The sequence below is a fragment of the Nannobrachium achirus genome, assembly GCF_963921795.1.
Source record: "Nannobrachium achirus genome assembly, chromosome: 2".
NCBI classification, from domain to species: domain Eukaryota; kingdom Metazoa; phylum Chordata; class Actinopteri; order Myctophiformes; family Myctophidae; genus Nannobrachium; species Nannobrachium achirus.
Window position 1 is genome coordinate 19,448,535 of NC_137811.1, and position 27,279 is coordinate 19,475,813.

The window sequence follows — 27,279 nt, forward strand, 5'->3', positions numbered from 1 at the left end:
GTAAGTCCTGTCCCTGTGTTTAACACTGACTGACCTCCACTGGCATCCTCCCAATCATCACTGTCTTCAGTGACTTCAGAGTCAGATTCAAGCTCGACTTCAACTCCAGAACAGTGCGAGGAGATGTCTTCATCGTCTGCCTCACTTTTCACGGCTGGCAATGTCGACGTTGACCTATTAGGCTCCTCTAGTCTTTGAAGTGGCTCCTCCTGTTCCTCCTTAATGTGTAGAGGCGCTGGTTCCTCCTGTTCCTCCTTAATGTGTGGAGGTGCTGGTTCCTCCTGGAGCAGACTGGAGCTCCTCTCCTGTTCAGGAGACACCTCCTCTTTACACAAAATGTGCAGGATGTCTAGGAGAAGAAAAACAACATGATAGCTAACTGGACTCCTTAAGCGTAAATAAACATGCAAAATGAGGTATCAGTTTTTTTAATTCAAATATATATATATATATATATATATATTTTTTTTTTTTTTTCTTAATGGGGTAGGCATCATAAGCTTCGGCTTCCACCTATATCTTTTTGGACTAGCTTTGACTGTGCTTAAATAACTACTGTATGTATTGTACTGGTTGTCTGAAATGGGACTAAACTAAACGAAACTAAAACATATTGGAGAAATATCCGTTTCCATCAGAACTGACTGAAAACAACTTTATACTTAACTTTATTTAAACACTTGAACCCCAGCATCCCTATTCTGCGGGGAAGGTCAACCAAGAATAGTCGATCTACAAGCTCACAACGTGTCACACTATGACATGTTGTGAGCTTGTAGGTCTGCTATTGTTCGTGAAGAGAGTTGGCCGTAGATGGAAAAAGAACTCATCAAGTACAGTGCAAATCAGATGTGTTTTTCCTAAGCATAGAGGGTCTACCGTAAGTGGTTAAACTGAAGTGATATGGATGAATTCCAAATATTATCAAATTATTCTGCAGCGAACCTGGACTGGTATCACGATTATTGTGCCCTGTATTGCAGTAGGAGCGAGATCATTTAGCGACCTACAACCGGGTCGCGACGTGGTCGGTAGTTTTCAGCGACCGGGTCGCTAAATCGAGCGACCGGGTCGCTAAATCACCGACCGCGCCGCTAAATCGACCGACCCGGTCGCTAAATCTACCGACCTGCCTGCAGTTTTAGGTCGGTAGATTTAGCGACCCGGTCGGAAGATTTTGCGCCCCAGTCGGTCGATTTAGCGACCCGGTTGCTCGCTTTAGCGACGCGGTCGGTGATTTAGCGACGCGGTCGGTGATTTAGCGACCCGGTCGGGAGGTTGCGTGGCAGGTTAGCCTAACTGAGGTAACGGTCGGGAGGTTGCGTGGCAGGTTAGCCTAACTGAGGTAAGGTTACTGAGGTTAGGTTTAGGGTTAGGGTTAGGGTTAGTAGGTCGGTGGAAGCGACCACCGGTCGGTGGATTCACCTACCCGGTCGCTGGATTAGCGTCCCAGTCGGTGGAATTAGCGTCCCGGTCGATGGAATTAGCGTCCCAGTCGGTCGATTTAGCGACCCGGTCGCTCGCTTTAGTGCCGCGGTCGGTGATTTAGCGACCCGGTCGCTCCATTTAGCGACCCGGTCGCTCGCTTTAGTGCCGCGGTCGGTGATTTAGCGACCCGGTCGCTCCGTTTAGCAACCCGGTCGCTCGATTTTGCGACCCGGTCGCTGAAAACTACCGACCACGTCGCGACCCGGTTGTAGGTCGCTAAATGATCTCGCCCTCTCTCCTGTATTGTCCGCCCTGATGAAGGTCTAAATGACCGAAATGTCAAAATAACGTTTTTCTTTCTTTCTTTTTTTTCTTTTTGCAAGTTCTTGACAGTGTGTGGGTCCTTTTCTTTGATCTTTATTATCAGAGATCCCCTTTTTGAATCATGCAATTATGAAACAATATTAAAACATAATACTTGGCAAGTTGTGAGCTTGTAGATGGACTATTTTCAGCACATTTTCAACCCCCTGCATAGCGATGTTCAAGTGGTTAAACTTACAGAAGTGTGGCTGATCTTCAGGTTCCTCCTGTTTAATAGAAATGACCCTGGCTGAGTCTGGCGAGTTCATCTTCACCTGCAGTCTGGACTCCACACACTGGTCTGAAATGAAGCAATTGAATAAGGACTTTAATAACTGTGTCAACTTCTGTCAAGAATGTGCAAATAATGTGCTTAAAGGAGTAGTTCACCTCCAAAATGACTTTTTTTTAATACTGATTACTCATGCCATGGAGACTTGAGTTCAATAATATTTTCTTGTATTTATCACATTCCTAAGACAAAAATGTGGTAATAGTAAATTCACTTCCATTGATTCTATCTATCTATCTATCTATCTATCTATCTATCTATACTTTATTGTGAAGGGCCCTACACAGCACCCGGCGGAAGAAGTGTTGTAGTGTTTGCTTTTCTTGAAAGCTGAGGTAATTGGCGCTGCTGCTGTTAGAGCAGGGGTCTTCAACGTTTTCAGGCCAAGGACCCCTTAGTTGAGAGAGAGATGAAGCAAGGACCCCCACAACCTTATCATAGATTCCATATAGTTTCATCGTTTGACAGCACAGCACAGCACACACTCTCAAACGAAAGGATGACATACACAAGCAAGATGGAGTAAAGGTGGCAAGCAGGTGAAAGAGAAGTTAATCATAAAGATGGACATTAAATATGTTACGACTTGAACTCAAAGCTCTATGAGGATATAATCAATTTTCCCGAAGCTTTCCCAGCAACACAGACACAGGACAGCGGCCAGCACTATAACCAGTGAGTACTGTAGCATCCTACAGTATTTAGATATAACCTGAGCATGCAGCAGCCTACAGTATTTTGATTTAATGCATCAGTAGTAGCCTTAGAGTAAGACGCTCCTAGTCGTATTTCAAATGTCGACATCTATTTGAAATACATCCACATTGTCTTAATTTAAGGCTACCTCACCTGCCGCCGGGTAAGCAACGTTATGAAGTGGACGAATGGATGATGCATTAATGAGAAATCATATGCATGCAGCATGCACACAATGCTCAAATTGTAATGAAGCTAATTCATCTATTTGTGGAAGTCATGTTGGCTTGCCAACGTGCCCGTCATTACTGTGGGAAGTAGGGGTGCTGTTGGGTTTGGGGATCTGTTGAGAACTGAATGATTATATGAAACAGGAACATATATACATGTATAGTCTCAATGTTGGTAAACAAGACATCTGCCTAGCTGCTGGCGTGAACACTGTTTGTTTGTTTGTGTGTGTGTGTGTGTGTGTGTGTGTGTGTGTGTGTGTGTGTGTGTGTGTGTGTGCGTGCGCCATTGAGGCTCTTTGATTTGTCTCCACAATGTCCACAGCTGTGGAGAGGTTTTGTTTTGTTACATTATAGGTAAAAAATAAACTGTAGAAAGTAGAAACCTGTGATTCGCGAGCACGTACATGCATGAGGAGTCTAGAGCTCCGGCACCTAAATTAATTTACCAATTAAGCACTCACAACAAGCTGTATTGTATAAATACCTATAGCCTAACTGTTTATTATAGCACAGGAAGCTGTATTGCATAAACACCTTTAACTGTTTATTGTAGCACAGCAAGCTGTATTGTATTCACCTTTAGAAAAATGGAAGAAAGAGAGAAATGCAGTGAAACTTGCTCAGGTCTGGCCAGCCATACGTGCACGCACACACGCGCGCACACACACACACACACACACACACACACACACACACACACACACACACACACACACACAATGTTTCAGACAGTGTGTGTTAGTGTCTTTTATTCCTCAGTATTAATCCAGGATATCCAGACCTTTGGGCTAGAAATGGCTCCTCCAACAGACCAGTAACTTATTATAGCCTAAATAAAAAAATGGCTGCTCCAACAGACAAGTAATTTCTTTGCATAATCACTTGGGCTTACGTTACTTTTTCACAGAGAACTTGCAATTATAATGTATAACCTTTAAGGTCCTTTTTCACTTCAATATGTTTTGTCTTTAACATTAATGTGGAAAATGTAATTAATACCATAATGTTATTCTCTCTCTGATTGAAAATGTCCCCTCTTTAAAATAAGTTGATTATTTCCTTTTTAGAAAAATGACTGCAAATTAAATACTATTATGTCGTTGTCGTCGTCCCCAACCCTCCTCCCCAAACACTGTTCTAGTGAAATGCTAGCCATAAATTATAACTGCTTGTAGAGTGCAACAGTATGGCTTGTCAGTGAAATGCCCTTTTCTTCCAAGTCACACTCTTAATCTATAGTCTAGATACAAACAACAAAACAAAAACAAACATAACCTACCTTCTCCAAGAATGTCTCCTGGTAGAAAACACACTTTAGCTCTAAAGTAAGGATGGATTCTAGTCTCCACTGCTTTAAAGCTTATTTGAACTTGACATAAAATTCCTCCCGCTTTCACTAGGAGAGGGCCTGTGATGTCAGTCTTTACAGTCAGAGACTGTTGTGCAGCGACACTCTCCGACACAAAAGTTACATAAAGGTTTGTGAGTGAAAACCTCTATTATTGTATTTATTTCATAACTTTCTCTGTATCGTGTTCGATCACTCTCTGCTCTGTTTACGGTGTTTCGGTTTGGTTTCAACTCGGACGAGAGAGAGGGACGGAAACGGTTCCCGTCCTTTCCTTTATCTTGTCCGGGTTGAAACACAGTACACTACTCCCGAGTTCCCCGTAGAAGTAGGCCTACTAGAAATGCTGGTCATAAACAAACAGGAAACATATTATATAATTCAACAAAACAAAAACAAACTCCTGATAAATTATAATGTAGTAGGCCTAACATGGATTTCACAGTGAACAAATAGCCTTCTCTATTTGAACGACCAAATCAAACAGGTGGAGGCGCAAATATTGCGGCATGGTCATCCTGGACCTCCAGAAGGCATTTTATTCTGATTGAGAAATTAAAAGCTATCTGTCTTGAGAGCGCAGCAGAGCTGGATGCAATCTTGGGGAGAGAACAGGTGGGGGTGAAGTGGTGAACGGTACCACGAAGGGACAAACAAGGCTCCAAACAGCCCAAAACTAACTAATAGGGTCCTGCTTAACCTTCCTTATCGGACTCACCTCACCGCTATTCGCTTCAGTCTAGCGTGGGGTGACTCAAAGTACAGAACACAGCATATTGCAATGGGCCTGGTGTAGGCTACAGTATACACTCCACAACTAAGATAGCATACCCATCTACCTGACAAAATATTTCAATTACAACACCAGAGGCAGAGATTCGGCTCAAATTCGTTCTCCTGCTATACCACTCAAATGTGGAACGCCCTACCGAAGGCCTTAAAGGTGACTAAAATGTGGAACGCCCTACCGAAGGCCTTAAAGGACTAGTAACCCCTAACTTCCTTTAAAACCGCTCTGAAAAACCACTTACAGTCGGCTGCCACTCGAAACTGGTAACAATAAACCTAACCTTACCCTCCCCTTGTAAATATTTTTTTTAAGTTTTTCTGATATCTACTGCATAGGCCCTACCGTGTTCTGTCTGTCTATAATTGAATGTTATGAGTTTAAAAAAAGGAATCTCAATGGAAATAAGCCACTAGCTGAACTTATCCTTTTAGTTGACCTTATACAGTGAACTGTACCGTCATGAAACTGTACCTTTCCTATGCAAACCTCCAATAAATACTTCAATCAAAAACACTTCTCCAGCTGGACCACAAGGTGGCAGTAAAGTCCAAGGAATGAAAGTGGATTGGCTGCAACAGAAGGCTACCACTGATATTATATGCCTGGTAGAAATGACAGGATAAACATGGCATTTAACTCCACAAAACAAGACAAAAATTGCAACTGTCTGTAATGAACAGTAGCTCATATTAAAGGTGGTGTGTGTATGATATTTGTTGGTTGTAAAGAAATGTTAAATATCTCATTGTTCCAATAGTTGTATAGCTAGAACACTTGCTCAGTAACAAAAAATACATTTTCAAGTCATATATCAGCTTCAATGTTAGATTTCCGGTTCCAATTTTGTCTGCCTAATATCTTATTTTTTAAATCACTGCCAATTTCACATCCTATAATGAGTTCTGTCTCCTGACTGGATAACATAGGTATGGTACCAACCTGAACATTTATTTTCTGTTTATTGGAGAGATGCAGAGACCCCTGTTAGTGACTATATTTGCAGTGATTAATGATCAGAATATAGGGCTTACATTTTTAACAAAAAATAAAACAAATATTTACATCACTTAGAGCAGGTGTCTTCAATGTTTTCAGGCCAAGGACCCCTTAGTTGAGAGAGATGAAGCAGGGACCCCCACAACCTGTTCATAGATTCCATATAGTTTCATTGTTTGACAGCACAATCATCAGTGTATTTTGGATTCATGTCATTTTGTTTTCAGATATTTAACCACTTGAACCGTCAACACTTCTTCCCTCTACAGTCTACACCAAATCTCTTTGCCGAAAATAGCAGATCTACAAGCTCACAATGCCTCGCGCTGCGAGGCGTTGTGAGCTTGTAGATCTGCTATTTTTGGCTAAAGTTCTAATGATCTGGTTAAGAATCTGGCAAAAAAAAAAGTTTTTTTTCTTTTCTTTCTATCACACAAAAGATTTGGAGGACCCCCTGTAGTAACTCTGAGGACCCCCTGTTGAAGACCCTTGACTTAGAGTAGACCACCTTTAATATGACAGCTTGTCACAGGGCCCGTGAGGCAGAAGCACTGAATTGTAGCTTTATCCTTATCCTAACCTGAATATCCTCATCCTTAGCTGTGAAAGAAATACACAATTTTGAAAAACAAAGGGTATATTTATTCAGAACATTACAGGTACATGAACTTGCCACAGATCTAAGTAACAGCTACATTGGCATAACAGTGCTTACGTTGAAAATGTCGTCCAAAACCAATAGCAGTCGCTAACCTAACAATATTATATTACTGCCAGTGAACAAAAAAATATATAAATCTCTCTGTGGACATGTAGAAACACTTCATCAAATCGATCCAAACGCTTTTCAGATCCCTGTTCCTTTGATCATCTCCTTGTTCTTCCGTACCTCCTCCAGTTTCTTGTCCTGTAAAGAAAATCACAACGTACAACTGTTATTCACCCGTTTAAAGAAGACATAAGCCTGATTTATAATCGTCAGAGGGTCAGGAGGTCTATTGACCAAAATGTTGCCTAAATAAACTTGTCCTTATTGTGCAGGATATTTTATTGTATTCTAGACACGAGGGGTTGAAAGTAAGGCTGCACAACATCAACCAGACACATTATGAAGCAAATAGCACTAACAATTGCAATTCCAATATGCACTGTAACACATGTGAGCCTATCTGTGTTTATTATACTCTTCTACTCAAAACATTGTTTTTAATATGTTTGTTGATGGGGGGGGGGGGGGGGGGGGGGGGTAGAAGAGGAACTGTAGTGTACATGACCATTCAAAACCAGGAAATCATCTGTGTCATTTTGGATTTTAACCACTTTAACCGTTATTATACTCTGGCTATTCATAAGTAGCAGATCTACAAGTTCATAGTGCGTCACGATTTTGGAAGAAAAATCAAGGAATATTTGGATATATACATATTTTAAAGCACATCTTTTTTAACTAAAATCTTTACTTCTGGGGGTCTATGGCACTACATATTTTGAGATGGGGTCAGCAGCCAAATACATTGTTATTTTGGGGGTCCTTGACATGAAAAGGTTTTAGCACCACTGATATATAGCAACATAGGTTTTTCAGAAAACTGTTGTATTCAGAAGACCTTGACAAGTTATTCCCAATGGTCCAGGCCGCCACCGGCGACTTTGACGACCTATCGCTGGATGGCTCTGTTCGCTAGCTTATGGGTCATCAATTATTTCCGGGGTAACCAGAAGGTCACCTGACACGGCGATGATGTCACCGGAAGAATTTTTTTCCCCCCTTTTTTGGGGGGGAAAACATGAAAAAATAGACATAATGAATGTGTATGGGGAAAGGGTCTGGGCACAAGCTCGACGTGGAAGCGGCTATCTTTGGAGTGGATCATCGCGATCCACTCCATCGACAGGGATTCTTTTCCATTTCCAGGACACCCGCGCATCTTTTGAGGGCTCCCGCGAACAAATCGGAGCAACGCTGTTGTCATTCAATGACTTGAGATCCTTTGAACTGCAAGTGCTGAGAAGAGATTCTGAACAACAGAGCTGGAATTGTTCGTTCAGTCTTTTTACCAAAATCGCAGCCCAGGATAAAAAGGTGAAAAGCTATGTCTTACCTTCTCCTTGAACTTCTCGTCGAGCGCGGCCATGCGCGCCTCTCGGTTCTCCTTGTTGGCCTTCATCTTCTGGTTGAGCTTCTCCTCCATGGTCTTGCTGAAGTTGTCGTTCTCCTCCATGGCCTTCTGCACCACCTGCTTGTCGTGCTCTCGCTTCTCCGCCAGCTGCTTCAGAACCTCCGCCTCCTGGGTCTGGAGGACAGGAAGGAAGGAAGGAAAGAGAAAGTCTGATCAGTGAGGCCTCATCGCGGGCATTAATGTTTCAGTGAACTGGTGTCATTCTGGATTAGGGCTGTCACAATTATTACATAATCGTCCAATCGTTATTATTTGACATAATCGTGATTATTTTTCATAATCGTCATAATCGTTTCCATGTCAAAAATAGTGGAAATAGCCGATCTACAAACTCACAACGCGTCGTGATTTGATCAATGTTCTTTTTTAAGTATAAAGTTGTCAAATATGTCAGTAATTTATTAGTATATTTAGGTTATGTGTCATATCTACCATGTGCAACTTCAAAGCCTAAAAGCCAAACAGAAACGTAATTGTCAACGGCAAAAACACAATTAAATCGTTAATCGCAATTATTTGAGAGAAAATTAATTGTCATGTAAAATGCCATAATCGTGACAGCCCTATTCTGGATAATAAAATATAAAATCCAACTGTAACATATCATAGCTGTGGGTTGGTCTCTAGTAGTAAACTATACTTCTCATCTGTGTGCTACAGATTAGTAGTAGTGGTTCTCATCCTTTTCAGGCCGCGAATTTAGTTTGACTCTGACTTTAGTAGTTCCACAGATAAACATGGTGAAGATAGTTGATCTACAAGCTCACAACACAGAGGCGCTGTGAGCTCATAGATCAGCTACTTGCATCACGGCAACCACGCTTGCAAATTAATTCTGTCCTTGTCCCTTTTATGCCCATATATGGCGATCCCTGATGTCATCATCATTAAGCCCTTATCTGGGAATGCCCAGATATGGACATATTGTGTCAGTCTCTGTTGTTTCAGCATGACCTCTCCTCTCACCATTAGGGGTCTAATAATGGTTGATTACTGCAGTAATTGTCTTTTTTCGTTTATTTTTTCTTTTAGGGATTAGGTATTAAAAGCCAATAACTAATAATCAACTGCATCTCTCTGCTTTAGTCCACTTCTAGAAACCATACCTTGCGTCTCTCCTCTGCAGCCTCCAGTTTCCTCTGGATCTCCTCCAGCGAGCTCTCTTTCCTCTTGGTAGGGGAGAAGGGAAGCTCATCCTCTTTCTTCCCCTTCACCTGGGCAGTGGAAGGGCTGAGGATCACCTCAAAGGCCTGGCCAGAGGCGCGCTTGTTCAGCTCCTTGACCTGGAGGACGTGTGCGTCTGCATTCACAACGGAGATGGTCAAATGAATGAAAGGTTTTGCTCTCAGTAGTAATGGTGTCTATGTATCTGTGGAATAGACCAGTGGTTTTCAACTTTTTCAGGCCGCGACCCCCAAAATAATCATATTTTAACTGGGGACCCCTCGCCCTGACAAGCACTAAGAGTTGAGGCATTACATTTGTATAACACGGTTCTATTGTGAAAATAGCCGATCTACATGCTCACAACGCCTCGCAACTATTTTCACAATTTCTGCCTCTAATATTTGACAATTTGACCAATGTTTAATTTGTAATTTTAGAGGTATTGTTACTTTAGAAATGTGCACATACCCTCTATACACTTAAACTTTATGTTGGTTTGTTTACTGTTGAGATGATCAACAATGTTGATCATCTGGGGACCCCCCAAAATAATTTGAGAACCACTGGAATAGACCAGTGGTTCCCAAACTTTTTAACTCAAGAACCAAAAGAGAAATGAGACATTTATCCCCTGGACCCAAACTAGTGAAAACATTTTTGACCTGCTATTTTCACTACCTCTTAAAACGTATGTTTAGTGTATGCAAAGTATGCATGCATTTTATTCAAACACTTGCAGTAAATACTTATATGTGGGGGAACTGGTGTGACATAGTCCCAATGAACCAAAACCCCATTAGTCAGACGGCCCTGTTAACCTGAAAACACACTGCACCCAAGGACTGTTGCGCTGAAAATCTGTCAGAGCAAACTCTGTCCCTGGAGGGGTTTTGTTTGTCTGTGCCATCAATCTTAGTGTATTTTGACACATAAAAACCTTAAACTGAAGATACAATTAACCAAATCCTTGCTTTTTAGTGTACCCAATCGGTTAAAGCGGTCAACAATTTAAGTAAATAGATACTTACATAGGCTAGATACATTACATTTAAATGCGGAAGATACAATATACTCTAAAATGTGATACTACCAGTAGCCTACCCACTGAATTCCTCAGTGAGACAGATATCTCCCAATAATCTGTGATTACTACTAACTATATAACTGATTTTAACATACCGCAAGCACTTTGCTCATAGAGAAAGGGAATGATTGACCGTTGATGCACAATGAGTTGGCTTTCACACAATCTGTAGGCACTAGGCATATGACTCTATATAATGTGCTGTTTTCAATAGCACATCCATTATGATGTAAATATTAAGGCAGAAACACTAGGCTAAAAACGAATCTAGAGAAACAAATAACACATTGAAACGTGAAAGTTCATTTTCCATCTTATTTTCCAAATACCGGTGGGGGGGGGGGGGGGGGGGGGCACACCTAGACCATTGGTTCTCAAAGTGGGACCCCTTGAGGGGATTCCAGGGGGTCCCCAGCTAAAGTAGTTATTACAGCATTACAGTCATCTTAACCACTTTATCAATTTGTTCATCCATGTTCATTGGCTATTCAAAAATCAAACCTTGGTTCGAAGTGGAGCGGTGAATTTGAGCAGCTGTACCCTATGTGAGTGAGTGAGTGAGTGTAAACTGTGCCTGTGAGTGAGTGGTGAGTGTGCCTAGCCTGCACAAAACAGCGCCCCTCCTTTAACTAGTGTGTTGTGTGTGGCCACTCAAGGTATTGCCCAGGCTACGGACAGGGCCAGCCAGCCACCCAGCCAGCCAGCCAGCCAGCCACATACCCACGGATATACCTGTTCATTGGGAGCGCTTTCACCGCTCCAAAAATAGCAGATATACAAGATCACAGAGCTGCAAGCTTGTACGTCCGCTGTTTTTGAAGATTTTTAGATGAATGTCGAAAATGTTTGGAAACGTTTGAATAATTTAGAATCTTCAAACCCAAACAATGACGAGAACGTTATACTTTATTTGCTTGTGTTGACTGCACCCACCTTGAGATGCCATTTCAGCTGAGTTGTTTCTCTTGTACCTGGGAGGAAAACGTGAGGAAAGGATCAGTATCAGGATTGAAGGTCTTTCATTCTGTGCACACAGGACTGAGCAGGCAAACAACATCACCAGCTTTTCTAAAAGCTACCTATCAAGACCACTTCCTCACGCCACAACAGTCCTCCCCCCCCCCCCCCCAGGCAGTGAGGCTCATAAACAACCCCATTTATACTCCCTGACTGGGGGTCGGGACAACCCAACCCCCCATTTGTTGGCACCCACGAGGTCAATAGGTTGCATCTGTCTTTGGGTGCACATCAAATTAAATTGAAAATCCGGTCGGTCATTACTTTTTTCAAATATGTTAGTCACAGACAGATAGACAGGGCCGAAAACATGACCTCTTTGGCTGAGGCAATAAAAAAAAAGATATAACCGCAGCAGCGCAGACAAACACGGTAAAAACAGCGTTTTACGGTTGTAGGTTTTTGTCTGTCAAATGGTGATAGACAAAAGACAAAGTCATGCACACACAGTGTTATCTCAACAGCTGTACCATTATATAAGTGACGCCCAGACAATGGGAACAATCTCACTGTTGCTTAGCAACGTGCATCATGGTATGTCTAAGCACACACTGCTTCCACACTTTTACTCCATGTACACATTCAATAATGGCATAACATGCATGATGAGCCAAACTTGATATTTTTGCACATGCATGTGTTATCCTTTTAGCCTAAATGTCTGACTGTATCTCGTGCTGTTTACATTTCTGACCGATAAAGTATTCAAACACAGCCGAACAGACCAAATTTAACATATTTAACGCAAGTTCTTGTAACTGGCAAAAAGCACTAGGCCTACCTGATGTGTGATACCTGCCTAAGTCAATACTATATTAGGAGCAAAAATGTAATGAAGGGAAAAAAAGACTCTCTTTACTCATCTATGATGTTCTTTTTGTTGTTGTTGCATAGTATTGTACATTATTGTTTGTTGTTAAATGTTTATATGAATGGAATACACATAGATTAAGTTGGGTTTAGTCCATTTTAGCATTCTTTTGTATAGAATTGTACTTTATTTATTTATTTTTGCCAAACTGTTAATAAAATATTCAATCAATCAATTCAATTTCAATTCAAATGAGCTTTATTGGCCTGAGAAAACATAATTATATGTTTGCCAATGCAAGTGTCACTCATAACACAATAAAAACCCATCAATCAATGTACTGATTCAAACCATCATAACATGGTGTTATACCCCCCCCCCCCCCTGGAAAATACCATTTATTTTTAATTAGTTTTCCGTCTGTCTTGTGATATTTTCTGCATAGCACTGTGTTTTATTTGTCCGTCATTTAACGAATTTAAACAAGTAGGCTACAAAGGATTTCCTGTACCGTGCTGTACATTTTCCTATGCAAACTCTACTAAGTTCTAATAAAGTATTCAATCAAAAAAGGTACCCTATTGATCCAAACCATCATGGCTGCTGTTATTGCTGTAAGTGTAACAACAATCTACCTTATTGTTAGGCTACTGCTAATACCTTCTATCAAACATGGTGTGGCTCAACTCTTAATTATGACCCTTTTCTCCCCTAAATCTCAAAACAAATCTCAAAAAAAGTTAAGAAAAGGCACTATTTCTTTACAATCTGCAGCTGAATAAACCCACCTGCAGCAAATAAACTGTGGTTTAAGTTTTCACGTCGTTTCAAAAACGCGCCTGAACAAAAGAAGAAAGAAAACCCGCTGTCAGGTTGATCCCCTACCGACAACAAAAAAAGAGCAGATCTGCAAGCTATCATCAACGCGTCGCACCAAGGCGTTGATAGCTTGTAGATCTGCTTTTTTTTTTTTCTTCCAAGCGAAGCGACCCACACATGCGATGGAGCCATGCACACAAATATGTTACCCTAAAGATGTCCAATTCAACCATTTCTAAAGCCTTTTATACAAACCTAAAACACCAAAGAGATTAAAACCGTCGAGTTTAAAAGTAATTCAATGGTTTTAATGAGTTAGTTAAGTTATTATATAGCATTAGTAAAACAAACGCATGCACAAAATGGGTCTGTGCTCGCATATCTTTTTTTTTTAACCACCGATTCAAATTCTTCGTCATGTTTAAGCAGCAGCAGTTTAAAACACGGTTTTAAAGTTATTCCATATAACAATACACATAATATTAGTCTACGTTTTTGTAAGTTTAATAAACCCACGGTTTGTTTTGTTAAGTGTTGCTCTGCAAAAGCATTATTGCCACAAAAGAAAATGTGCTCGCATCGTTTTTTTTTACAAGCATCAATTCTTCGTCAAATTTTGAGCCCCAAATTTTGACCATCAGTTTAATAACTGTTTACTTTCCTTGTTACACACATTTATTCGGTGGTTTGTAAAGTTACTCACGGTTTTAAATGCTGTGTTGTTATTGCTGTTGTTTTGGCCGGTGCAGTAGCTCTCCTCTCCTCTGTCAGTCAGTGTGTTCGTTCAGTGTGAGTGTGTGTTATGTTATTGTGTGACTGTGACTGTATGTGTGCGTGTGGCACGGTGTGCAGTTGTGCGCATCTCCCTCCAGCAACCCACTTTCGCGGCAAAAAAAACGACCGAATCGTGACGTCACGACCAGCTCCTCTCAGCCATTGGTCTGAGTCCAACAAAGCCCGCCAGGGGTTGTAGGCGGTCAAGTCAAACCCACCAATCAGGCTTTGTGGCGGGTTATGGACCCAACCCCCACCACAAAGCATGTTGTACCGTGCGTTAGTAGTGTGTGTGTGTGTGTGTGTGTGTGTGTGTGTGTGTGTGTGTGTGTGTGTGTGTGTGTGTGTGTGTGTGTGTGTGTGTGTGTGTGTGTGTGTGTGTGTGTGTGTGTGTGTGTGTGGTGGAAGAGAGAGAGACCCCACAATCCAGCATGGAGGACAGTGTTATGATTGTATTTGTTTGGCAATGTTAACTTAATTCTCATGCCAATATTAGCCCTGAGTGAGGGCTGCTGAAGAAAGCACAGCATTGTTCTTTCCCAGTCAGACTCAGAGCCATTGGATTATAGCCTATCAAACTTTTTTAAATTCCAAGGAGCCCCAGTTAGATCTATGTATAATATACATAGATGTATTGTTAGGCCACCTATAACTCCGAGTCAGTGTTGCCAGATTTTGCGAGAGAAGTAGCCTAAGCAACGACCAGGTCTATAAAAAACAAGCCCAAAAGAAACGACTGTCACTGTCCACATGGGAGCCACATAAACCTACATTGGCTTTTTGAAAATAGCAGATCTACAAAGCTCACAACAACATGGCACAAAACATGTTCAGATGGGGGGGGGGGGGGGGGGGGGGTAGTCTGTGGGCATAACATAATTTGGGATGTCCTTTGCCTGGAAATGTTTTAGAACCACTGTTTTAAACATTAGGAAGCAATCCCAAATAACAACACTTCAGAAACAAGTCCCCCAAAACCCACAACTAGCCTATAGCAATACTTACAAGCCACTTTACAGAAAACATGCACAATGCCAAGACAGCACGGTTGGCAGCGCTGTTTCCTCACAGCTAGAGGGTCCTGGGTTCGATTCCCCTGGGGGTGCGTGTTCTCTCCTCCGCATCATCATCACCCATACCCTAGGTGGGGTTGGTGAAAGGGCCTTTCTTTTCCTAAAATAATCATATTTGAACTTGGAATATATGAGTTGAGGCATTCAGTTTTGTTTGACATAATTATGGATCCACAGATAAATATTGTGAAAATAGCCGATCTAGTGTTGCGAGGCGTTGTGAGCTCGTAGATCGGCTATTTTCAGAAGTTTGTCCTCTTTCTTATATTATTTGACTATTTGGTCAATGTTTGACCGTTTTTTATAATATAGTTTGTTGATTACTTTTGATGCAGTAGGCTAATGGCCCTTTTCTTTTCTTTCTATCTATCTTTTTTATTTTTACGTATTAAAAAGGTCTTTAAAAAGGCCTTAAATTGTCACTTCACTGTCATCCGGGGACCCCCCAAAATCATGTGGGGACCCCTCTGGAGGTCCCGACCCATGGGTTGAGAACCACTGATATATAGGTATACAGTACACACAAGTCACACAGAAGTTAGAAACTAAACTAAATCTTTCAGACATACTACAGTTTATTATTTCATTCAGTGGTGGAAGAATAATGAAGTACTCAGGTGTTAAGTAGCAGTAGTACCATACCAGTAAGACTCCCTAATCGGGAGATAAGCGACCGTTGGTCGCTTATCTCCACAAATATCACAACCTCCACCTCTCACGTCATACGGGTAGCCATAGTTACACCTGGAATGTTGAATCTCCATATATGGAGATAACCTACGCATCACACAAAGTCTGACCTCACCAGCCCATACTTGGGCATGGACGACTTATATCTCCATATACGGAGATGGCCATATATGGAGATACGATGACATCACAGAGTCCACAGCTGATGATGTGGCGTGATGTCATACAATACACAAACAAGCCCTATATAAAGGGGCAATTCTCACCAGGGAAGAGAGCATTGCCTGGAATGTTGAATCTCCATATATGGAGATAACCTACGCATCACACAAAGTCTGACCTCACCAGCCCATACTTGGGCATGGACGACTTATATCTCCATATACGGAGATGGCCATATATGGAGATACGATGACATCACAGAGTCCACAGCTGATGATGTTAAGAGTTAAGATCTGTTTATTTGACAGGGACCGTGCTCATTAATGGACATGTCAGTTTTCACTTCAATGTAAATGAGCCAGAGTTAGCCCGCCGCGTGCTAATTTTCATCTGCAGTCCCTGGACCCCCATTGGTGGTGATCAACCCCCCCAATCCAACCCTTGATGCTGAGTGCCAAGCAGGGAGGCATTGGGTCCCATTTTTATAGTCTTTGGTATGACCCGGCCGGGGAATTGAACCCCCGACCTCCCAGTCTCAGGGCGGACACTCTAACCACAAGGCCACTGAGCTGGTCAGACAGACAGACAGACAGACAGACAGACAGACAGACAGACAGGATCCCCATTTGGTGGTGGTGATCACCCCCCCCCAATCCAACCCTTGATGCTGAGTGCCAAGCAGGGAGGCATTGGGTCCCATTTTTATAGTCTTTGGTATGACCCGGCCGGGGAATTGAACCCCCGACCTCCCAGTCTCAGGGCGGACACAATAATTGTATGTCATACAATAAACAAACAAGCCCTATATACTGATGCGATACGATGACATCACAGAGTCCACAGCTGATGATGTGGCGTGATGTCATACAATAAACAAACAAGCCCTATATACTGATGCGGAGATATGAGCAGGGCAAAGGTGTGACGTGTGACGTGTGACCGACCGACCGACGGACGGCCGGTGGAGGTTTTCATAGTAAACTGCTCCCTGACGGTCGCAATAAGTCCTGTATTCATTCTTAAGTTTCACTGTTCCAAAGAAACGCTTTGTCTGGTTCACCCAATGCTCACACCAATCTTCTTTGTCTTGTTGCTCTGAGCACAACTACAGTAATACATTCAAAATCAAATGTGTGTTGGTTATGGCAATAAATCGTTGAATGTTGAGCAAAACATGAATTGTCTATGTTAAAAGGGAACAGTGATGACACGACCCTTAAGACCATTTCCCAAATATCCTTTTTTCCCCTTATTTTTTTACATTTAGCCATTTTTTTTATAATTAGCCAATCCCACTGCTATGATAAAATATTCTATAGCCAAAGCACACAATTCCACTATATAGCTCTTCTCCGTAGGACTTCTGACCTACCTGCTGCCAGGCTGAGTAGTAGTAGTCCTACAGCCGCTGTCACCAACAGACAGACACACATCTTCATGCTGCACATTGATACCGGAATGAAAGACTTATTAAAAGAGCCTTGTGAAGTGAAGACATGGGTTGTAACCAGACACTTGAGTACACACCTCCTTCATACCACCAAACTGAAAGTGGTCCTAGTCTAGCTAAATTAAAGTGGCAGGCAGCCTATAAAAGTAAGAAGTTTTGCCATTCTGAGAGACTGACTCACGCCCACACCTATCTTTAGCAGTGGTGGAAAAAGTAGGCCCTACCCAATTTTACTTTTATTTACGTAAAAGTATCAATACTGCAATGTAGAAATACTGTTACCAGTAAATGTCCCGAATTCAAAATTTGATCGAGTGAAAGTACAAAAGTATTGGCATGAAAATATTCTTAAAGTGCCAAAAGTAAAAGGAGCCTACTCATTGTGCAGAATGTCCCATTTCACAAGTTCAAAATGTATAAAAAAATATTTTAAAAATAGCAGATCTACAAGCTCACAATGTGTCGCATCGCGACGCATTGTGAGCTTGTAGATCTATTTTAAAATGGCTGAAATATATATGAGGCTGAAGTGGTTAGTGTGTTTTGTAATAATGCAGAATCTACAAAGTAACTAAAGTTTTCATATTATTGTAGTGGAGTGAAAGTAAAATTACTGAACATTGGAAATAATTCAGTATAAGTAAAAGTACCTCAAAATTGTTGAGTTGAGTAAATGTTACTTTACAAGAATACTTTACACCACTGGTCTTTCGATTTTATTTTCAAATGCATTAATTTATGGGCCTACTTGTGTTAACTTTATGAATTTAAATACAAATACATTGGACATAAAACATGCAATAAAAAATGTAATAGTAGTCATGATGAAGCTACTAACATAGACTGAAGTAATTAAAGCGGGTCATGTTTGCATTTTTGGAATTGTAACAGCTGAAATCAATAATATATCAGTATTCTGATATTAACCTGCGGGCTGCATTAAGTGAAGGTTGCCCCCGGGCTGCCAGTTGTCCATGTATTAGATTAAGGTGGAACACTGTCCATAACCATATAGTGGGAGAAATATGGTTTAGTGTGGTTTAGCGATGAGTCATCACTTTTCACAGTTTTGTAGGGTCCATTTTTAGCCCAAGGAATGTTTTTCGTGCAAAAACAAATGCTTACAATGGATTCAGAATCATGGAAAACCCCTATAGACCCCTTACATGCTAGTAAAAGAAGATTTTTTGGTGGGGTCTTTTTTCCCTGTATAGTAAGTGAATTAGAGCCATCTTTAATTCTCATTTCACGACCAGATCCCATGGGAAAAGTGCTTGGATCCGTCAATTTCTGAATTCAGCGCACAAAAATACCCCTAGGTGCAAATTCACCCTTTGTTAGCCTCCTGGTTGGTCCCTGACTGACCAACCAGCAGGCTCTATCTGCTTTGTCCCGCCCTGGTTACGCCTTTTTTATGTTGAATAAGCTAAAACATAATTTTTGGAGAAATAAAAACATTTAAAAACATGCTGATTCACTATGCTGCCACTGAGCAGCTCCAATTGACTGAAACAAAGATTGAAATTAGAATTGAGCACACAGAATAACAATATGAAGCAACTGAATTAACATGGCAGTGGATGGAATGTCCCACTGAATGTCCCACCAAGACACAGCAACCAATGGGTGTGGAGAGGGGCAGGACAATGGGCGGGACTTGACAAAGGGTGAATTGTCAAGCTTTCTGCCGGAAGTGAACACATTAGCCTATTTTTGTTACATATTTCTCCCACTAATAAAACCGACTACGTGGCTACGCATGCGGTTAAGGTTAGGGTTGGGGTTAAAACCTGGGAGCTGACCAGTACAAACCCAAGTCTTAAGGTCGATTATACTCCACTTTTAGAGCCTAATTTATTTTGGTTAGGCTCTGTCTAAACTATGATACGGCGTCATTCAGAGGATCGGGGGGAGGGTAACGTCATTAATTCGGCTCTGAATGACGCCATATCATAGTTAAGACAGAGCCTAACCAAAATAAATTAAGCTCTAAAAGTGGAGTATGAATCGACCCTTATAGGCTACTGTGGGCCACTGAACAGCTCCACTGCTCCCCTTAATTGCCTTGCTCAAAAAAGTTCAGCTGTTTTGTTTATGTTTGAAAACTGTATAATGAGTACTTTTGGTACTTATGAGTCTACTTTAGATAATTTAAGTACATTTTGAGGTCAACACTTTTGTACTTTTACTATACTTTTACTGTACTTTAAATTCCGGACATATTTGTAAATTGTGGTATTCATTGATACTTTAACTTTAGTAAAAAAAAAAAAAAAATGTTAGTACTTTTTCCACCACAGCGTGTTACAGCTGGCAGAAATCTGCTGCGTCAGGGAAGGTCCCCGGGACTTAAGTGGAATGAGGAAATGATTTAATATTACGTCATATGAACACATGTTGGGCAGAGTTAATGGAGAAGTAAAACACATGGATTTATGTGAACCTTAAATTAAATAGACCCTGATTAGAACATTTTATGGATGGACTGGCTGTATTCTAATGTTGTTTTATGCTGCTCTGTGCCAGAGACACATTCTGTACCATTTTGAAAAAATAAAGACATATTTGGATTGCCAAAAAAGGTTCTCATTGCAAGAGAGCAGGCTGGATGTTAGCACTTACAAAAACAATACCAGACAGTGTAGACTAGTGTAGACTGGTCTCTTGCATCTAGGCCTACTGAAATATTAATTTCCCTTGTCCTCTTGCACACAAATTCCCCCTTCAATCCCAGTCTGTTTATATCAGACATATTTTGTACACTAGTGTCCAAGTTCAACTATTCCCGTACATGCCCTGATGATGACCAGTTTCTGGTCGAAACATGTCGGTTTTTAACACAATGCAATAAAGCTGTTCCTGCTTCTTAAACCTGAGTGCCTGGATCACTTTTTTCTTTTTTGATGACTTGATCCCGTCGATCCAAGAGCACCATTATACTCGTTTTTACTATTATATTCTCTGACGAGCACCTGGTTTCTCTCTCTCTCTCTCTGTATTCCCGTGTAACCTCAGTGTGCTTGGCAACATTGATGGACCCTTTTTCACAACAGACACAAGCAGAGAGAGGGGGGCGCCCGCTGGCCTGGTGGTCAAGGCGCATACCACATACTAGGCTATGATGCCTGCTGGCGTCGCCGGTTCGATTCCCGATCCGGATGACCTTTGCCACATGTCATTCCCCATCTCTCTCCCCATTTCCTGTCAGTCTACTGTCCTATCAATAAAGGCATACAAAGCCCAAAAAAAAATCTAAAAAACAAAAACAAAGACACAAGCAGAGATTGGAGAGTGTGGAGGGCAGCGATCCAGGACTCCCAAGTCGGTGTTGCACTCTTGCATCACATGTCTTGATTCATTAGTCTGTAGTAACCAGCGCAGTGGCCTTGTGGTTAGAGTGTCCGCCCTGAGACTGTGAGGTCGGGGTTTGATCCCTGGCTGTGTCATACCAAACAAAAAACGGGACCCAATAATAGGATTTGGCAGCACCCCTGTAGAAACTCTGAGGACCCCTAGGGGTCCCCGGAACCTCTGTTGAAGACCCATGGAATACAGAGAACAGACAGGGCTTTCAATAAAGTGCTATCACATCTTTTCTACATTTAAAATGGATGGGAGGAGCTCAACACTGTTGCACTATAGTAAGCAACACTGTTGAGCTCCTCCAATCCATTTTAAAATTCGAAAAGACATAATAGCATTTTATTGTCACCATGGTGACAATGCTCTTTATTTCTGTGTGGAGTGTAAGAAGCTCAGCATCGGTGTCCACGCCTGCTTGGCTTTACAGTGAATGCCTCAGATTATTAGTCTTACCCAACTCATTAACTGTAAAGAATTTTACAACTCAGTTGTTGTAGTTGACTCAAGGTAAATTATTTGTATGTTTCATTCAGTGAGTTTTTGCTGTCTCGTTGTGTGCATGTCTGTGTTATTATCGTCATGGTGGTGGAGCATTTCCAGACCCTGAAACCAGCCTAGAACTATCTTTTTAAAATTGGTGGCACTGGCTACCTTTTACTGGCCTATACTCATTCTTGTCATCTTTATAAAGCTCACACCTTTCATTATAATAATTATAAAGATTCCATAATTTACACACAATATGCTTCGAAATTAGTACGTCCAAATGTCCAATACAAGACTTTCACTTGTTACAGAGTAGTCCTAAATTGTGGAATTGCTGCTTGAACCCATTAAAGCGTCTGTGTGCATTTAGATTATAGTGTTGGCTATATTCAAAAATAGCAGATGTACACTTTGTACTTTTTAAGATCTTGAAAGTGTTCAAAACATTCACAAATCTTTCCTGGGGGTCCCTGGGACAAAATGTTTTCAGATGGGGGGGGGGGGGGGGGGTCTGTGCTCTGCGGCCAAATACATATCATTTTGGGGGTCCTTGGCACCAAAAAAGTTTAAGAACTAGCCTACTGATTTAGAAGACATTTGTAGAATCAGCCTCAGGTCAAGTAAAATAAAAAATAATATTTTTTTCCTCCAAAGGTGAATTCACTCTCTCCCCTCTGATCAGAAATAGAACCCGGTGGGGGGCCACCAGGCCAGGCCAGGGGCATCATGGTGGAGTCATGGGTAGCTGGTATGGGCACAGATGGGTGGGTGGACATTAAGATGAGTCTCACTGTAATTATACCGCCTCTAATCTCATAGCCACCATATGCCTCTGTGTGAAACTCCCACTGCTAGTGAGTCAAACATTAATAATACACTGTGGCATGCTGGACAAACCTCTATTTACTTTGTCGCACGACACAACAAGAAGAGTTCGCTCCATGTCAAGTTACGAGGTTGCTGGTTACAATTCATAAACCTATATCTCTGATCATCATCTGCACTGATCAATCTTACTAATAAGATCTTACTATGTAGGTACCGAATTACACTGGTTGGGGGGACATGAGGTGCAAAGCAGCACTTAAAGGGATAGTTTTTATACCCCCAAAATTACTTATTTTCTATCGATTACTCACCCCATGGTGACTTGGATGGATATTTTCGTTTTTGTCGTATTCCTAAGCCAACTAGAAACAGTGCTCTTCCGAGCACAGGTCTGCCAGGTCAGGCGTCCTGGTGGCGCTATTATAGGCCAATGTGAAAAGGGTGGCATTTGTTCCTTGACCTAGTGGGAATATATGTGGCAAATAGCAAGGTAATCCCAAGCTGCGTTCATGATTTGATGCATTTGGTTCAGAAACGGAGAAATTATGCAAACTTTGAAAGGCAATATTAGCCAATTTTGGAATATGAAATATCGGATCACATGACTATAGAGATACTGTGTAGTGATTTGCGTGATTGTTGGAGAAAATCTGATGGAGTAATAGCAAAGAATATGTGTTTTACATAAGTTGGCCTCCTGGTGGCGCTATAAAAGGCAAATGTGAAAAATGCAGGGCAAAGGTTTTTCCTTAGCCTCAGTCTAGGGAGTATGCATACAAAGTTTTCCACTGATCGGTGGAGTTAAAGGTAAAAAGACAAATTGGCCAGTTATAGCGCCACCATGAGGCTGATTTGAGAATTTGAAGTGGCATTTATTCCTCTGCCTAGTGGGAACGTGCGTGCACAATTTCACCAAGATTACACCCTGTGTTCATGATTTGAGGTATTTTGTTCAAAACGGATCAATCCCGCACATTTTAGAAGCCAATTTTAGCCAATCAGGATGGAATATGGAAAATCGGACAGATCCATGTTGATCACATGACTGTAGAGAATAGAGATACTGTCTTCCAATTTGCAAGATTTGTGGTCGTCCAAAGATGTGCAAACATCGGCCTCATGGTGGCGCTTGAACAAGGCCAAGTGAAAAAATTGGGTCAGAAGTTCTGAATTGACATCCAGGAAGTGTGTGTGCACTGTGCACACAGTTTGGCCGCGACCGGGCCAACAGCGCCGGAGATTAGCTGTTAACAAACTAATGGGACGGACACACACACACACACACGGGCGGACGGACAGGGTCGAAAACATACTCTCAATTAATAATTATACAATTATTTTCAGGAGACTCTTTGTGTCTCCATAGGGAACAAAGCAGGCTCTTTGTGTCTCCATAAGGTACCACTTCTAGTCATCAAATTATTGGCTTAGGAATGTGACAAAAACAAAACATATATCCCTGAATTCAAGTCTCCATGGAGTGAGTAATCGTAATCGATAGGAAAAAAAAGTCATTTTGGGGTGAACTATCCCTTTATGTCTGTTCCTAAAAAGGAGAAACTTCAGCATCCTTCATTGTATTGAGCAGAATAATGTTGTTCTCTTGTTTGGCAACTCCAATATGACTGTTGGAACTGATGTGGTAACAATTAAGAGCACACTACTTGCCCTGTATGGTTAACTCAGGGCTCGACTGATTTATATGTCGTCATACAGCAGTGTCGCACAGCCAAATTGGCCTATCTACAAGCTCACCTCAGAATTTGCGACGTGTTATGAGTTTATTTAGTTTAAATGATCTGGATCCTTTGAATATAACTGGCCAGGAATGTAGTGCAGAAGTTCACAGAAATGTTCATAATAAAGCAAATCAATAAAATCATTGACTTACCAAAACTAAATCAAGCATATCTGTTTTTTTTATATTTATGTAGCAACATGCAGACAACATTGCAGTTAGGGAATTAAATAAAATAACAAATAGCATAACATCAGAAAATAAGTAGACCTACATGACATTTGTCTTTGGGGGAAATACTGCCACCTTGTGTTGGATGAAGGCAAATGACAGATGCTGACAAGCGAAGAAGCTACTTTAGTCTTGACTAGAGAAATATTTAATTAACATACACAAAGCAATAAATACATTTACATATTTGTAAACGATACATTTCTTACGTAGCCACAAAACATACTGCATGATTAACAACTGGTTATTCCATTGGTTATACATGTTTAACTTTAGAAAATATATTCAATACAAAAAGTATCTCGAAAAGGCTTTTTGATTGCATTGTACAACAAACTGACTGATTTGTTCTCCTACATAATCACTTTGGATTATTTTTCTCACAACAAATTGGTTGATTACTCAGACTTTGTTTAGTCGAAACAAGAACTTCTAAAGCACATTCACTTCCATGTATATATATATATGTCACTACACATATTTATACATATACATATTTATATGTACGTCATTATTCTCCATCTTTGGTCTGTAGGTGATGTTCTGCAGAGTGCTCAGTAAAGGTGAATTGGTCCTGCATACTCGAGGAGCAATAGCTGCAATCATCGTAGACAAACAAGATAATTCCTGGACACATGCCGTTCAAAGCCACAATCCGGAACTCACAATGTAATTCTAGCCGATCTGTATAGCACAATATTCTAATACAATAATAACTAGCACGTCTGCACTGCAGTGGTTGGCGTCTGCTGACAAGTAGTACTGCCTGAAAATCAGAAGGCCAATTAAATAATCTCCCCTGGCCGAGCAGGGTTTAACGTCTTCAGCGGCAAGATGTTTGCTCTCCTCCCCACGCACAAGACGTGGGTTCAAAATCCCAGCGAAGAAGACACATAACTCACATCAGTCAGGTAATTAAGTGAAAACACTGTAACTCCCTCCTCCTTCTCCTGAAATGACCCTTGAACCTCTTCATCCCTCGAACGCACACCGACTGCAGGCAGCAGGCTCACAATAGACAGCTGTAGTGTAGGCCTATATACTGGGCACACATGCCATGTTCAAGTGTGAGTGTTTGTACAGTAACTCTCTCTCTCTCTGTCTCTCTCTACAACTTGCAACAGATCAGGGCTAATTTTTGTTTATAGTCCAGTTGCAAAGTTTAGCAGATCAATCGAATGAAATGTACTTTTAAAATCCATGTTGTGGATCGTCCATTTCTCCTCCATCCACTATGAAGCCTGTCCTCCCTCTGTGGTGTCTCTGGAGCTGGAAGACAGCTCCTCTGCATCAGGTGACTGGGTTCCCCCTGGACCGTCTGAGAGGAAACAAAGAAAGTGTCATTTCATACTAGGGATGGGACGATATGAACATTTCATATCATGATTATTGTGGCAAAAGAAATCGCGGTTTACAATATTATAATCAAAATCCATTGTTGCGATGCGTTGTGAGCTTGTAGATCTGCTTTTTTTTTTGGCAAAGACATTCGATACAGAGTGAAAAAAGACTGTATCAAGTACGTATATTATAAGTAAGTACCTTTTACAATTATAGAGGGTTTAAGTGGTACTGGATATGCAGCTCGGCAAATAAAAGGCGAATTGATCCCAGTGCATGACGGAGGACGATATCACGATATGTTAAATCTCCACGATACGATTATCTTGAGTGTTTTTTATCACGATAAACGATAATATCGCTTATCGTCCCATCCCTATTTCATACTCACGCACACGTGTGTGTGTGTGTGTGTGTGTGTGCTCGAGCGTGCCTGCGTGACTGTGTTCGTGCATGTGCGCGTGCGTATTTCCTTTTTACTGCACAGTGCCTGCGGGTATGCAGTGTCCCAGCGTTGTCAGGTAAGGTCATATACAAGAACAACACATGCACACATACATACTGTACACGCTGTAAAACCCTCAGTGTTAATCGATCCTTTCGTAACTACGTAAGTGTACAACCGATATGGTTCCATTTGTACACGCCGTGAGGAAGTGGACCTCCAAAGAAATGGCAAAACACTACGATTTTATTGATAATGATAATATAACATTAAAATGTTTTTTTTTCTTTAAAACCTTAAAATGTGTTTTCACTGTGATACCGATATGTAGGAACTTAAATATACTATAATGTTAGTTCCATTGATCCAAGCCGGAACACAATCGATTGATTGATTATCCTACTAATAAACGACCGAATATCTGTCCAATCTCTGTCTGCTATACAGTAACACACGCATGCTGACATCACTGATACTAAACAGTGTCCATATTTGGAGATAACTGACACCACCGCCTGTACTGCGCATGCGTCGCCGCCATGGTAACAGCCGCATGCTGAAACAGTGCCCAAATTTGGAGATGACTGACATCACTGATACGTCTGGGTTCTCCAACATTACTTCTGAGACATTCAATCCCTCATATACTGTGCACACCCCATAACTCAAACTGCACATCATTCGGAGCACACAATTATGTTCGAACAAGTAAGGACTCGTTTATAATAAACATCTGACCTGTTAGAGTCAACTCAGCCAGTTTGACTGAGAGGTCCACTGGGTTGACCCCCGCCGGGGAGCCCAGGATGTCGGGCAGGGCGTTCCTGCGCCCGGCGCGGTCCGACGAGGCAAAGTCCAACATCACCGGCACCTCCGTCATCTCTGTGTTCCTTATCGGGCTGTGAGAGAGAAGCAACAAAACATTTCTTTCATTGTTTCTTGTTTTGTAGATAGATAAACAGACAGATGCAAGAAGGAGCTCCCCTGATGTCATTCCCCCCAGATTCGGTACAAAAATGATGGATGAATTTGTTACTATTATGCCACCAACATGTGGAATGCCCGCTACCAACAGCCATCAAAAAGTGTGTCTCCCCCTACAAAACCACCATGGAGAGCACCTGTCTGCAATTTGCAACTACTGGACCCAGACAAGTCATCTAGCTTGCCAAAATAAATCATCCTCCACTGTTTGTCTGTACTTTTACTATTGATGATTCCTTGTATAGTATAGTATTGTTATTGTACAGTATATTTATATGTCTTGACTCATTTAATACATAGGACCACTATGGAAACAAGCCCTCAGGGCTTTTCATGTTATCCTTTTAGCATAACTGTACCTCTGTACTTTTTGGAAACTGTTGATAAAAAAATATCGTTGGTCGATCGATCGAATGAACGAACGAACGAACGAACGAACGAACGAACTGAACTGAATAACAAAAGATCGATTCTGAGGGGACATTCTGGT

At 41.4% G+C, this 27,279-nt stretch overlaps 1 protein-coding gene across 1 annotated transcript; it reads right to left on the bottom strand.

Annotated features, from left to right (window-relative positions):
* Positions 1 to 6,857: 6,857 nt before the first annotated feature.
* On the bottom strand, positions 6,858 to 22,366 carry stmn1b (stathmin 1b; the record flags this gene model as incomplete). The annotated part of the gene is made up of 5 exons (XM_080740365.1): positions 6,858 to 7,053; positions 8,249 to 8,440; positions 9,433 to 9,626; positions 11,511 to 11,548; positions 22,362 to 22,366. 5 exons carry the CDS (start codon positions 22,364 to 22,366, stop codon positions 6,994 to 6,996), a joined length of 489 nt encoding a protein of 162 aa, XP_080596491.1. The 3' UTR covers positions 6,858 to 6,993.
* Positions 22,367 to 27,279: the final 4,913 nt, after the last annotated feature.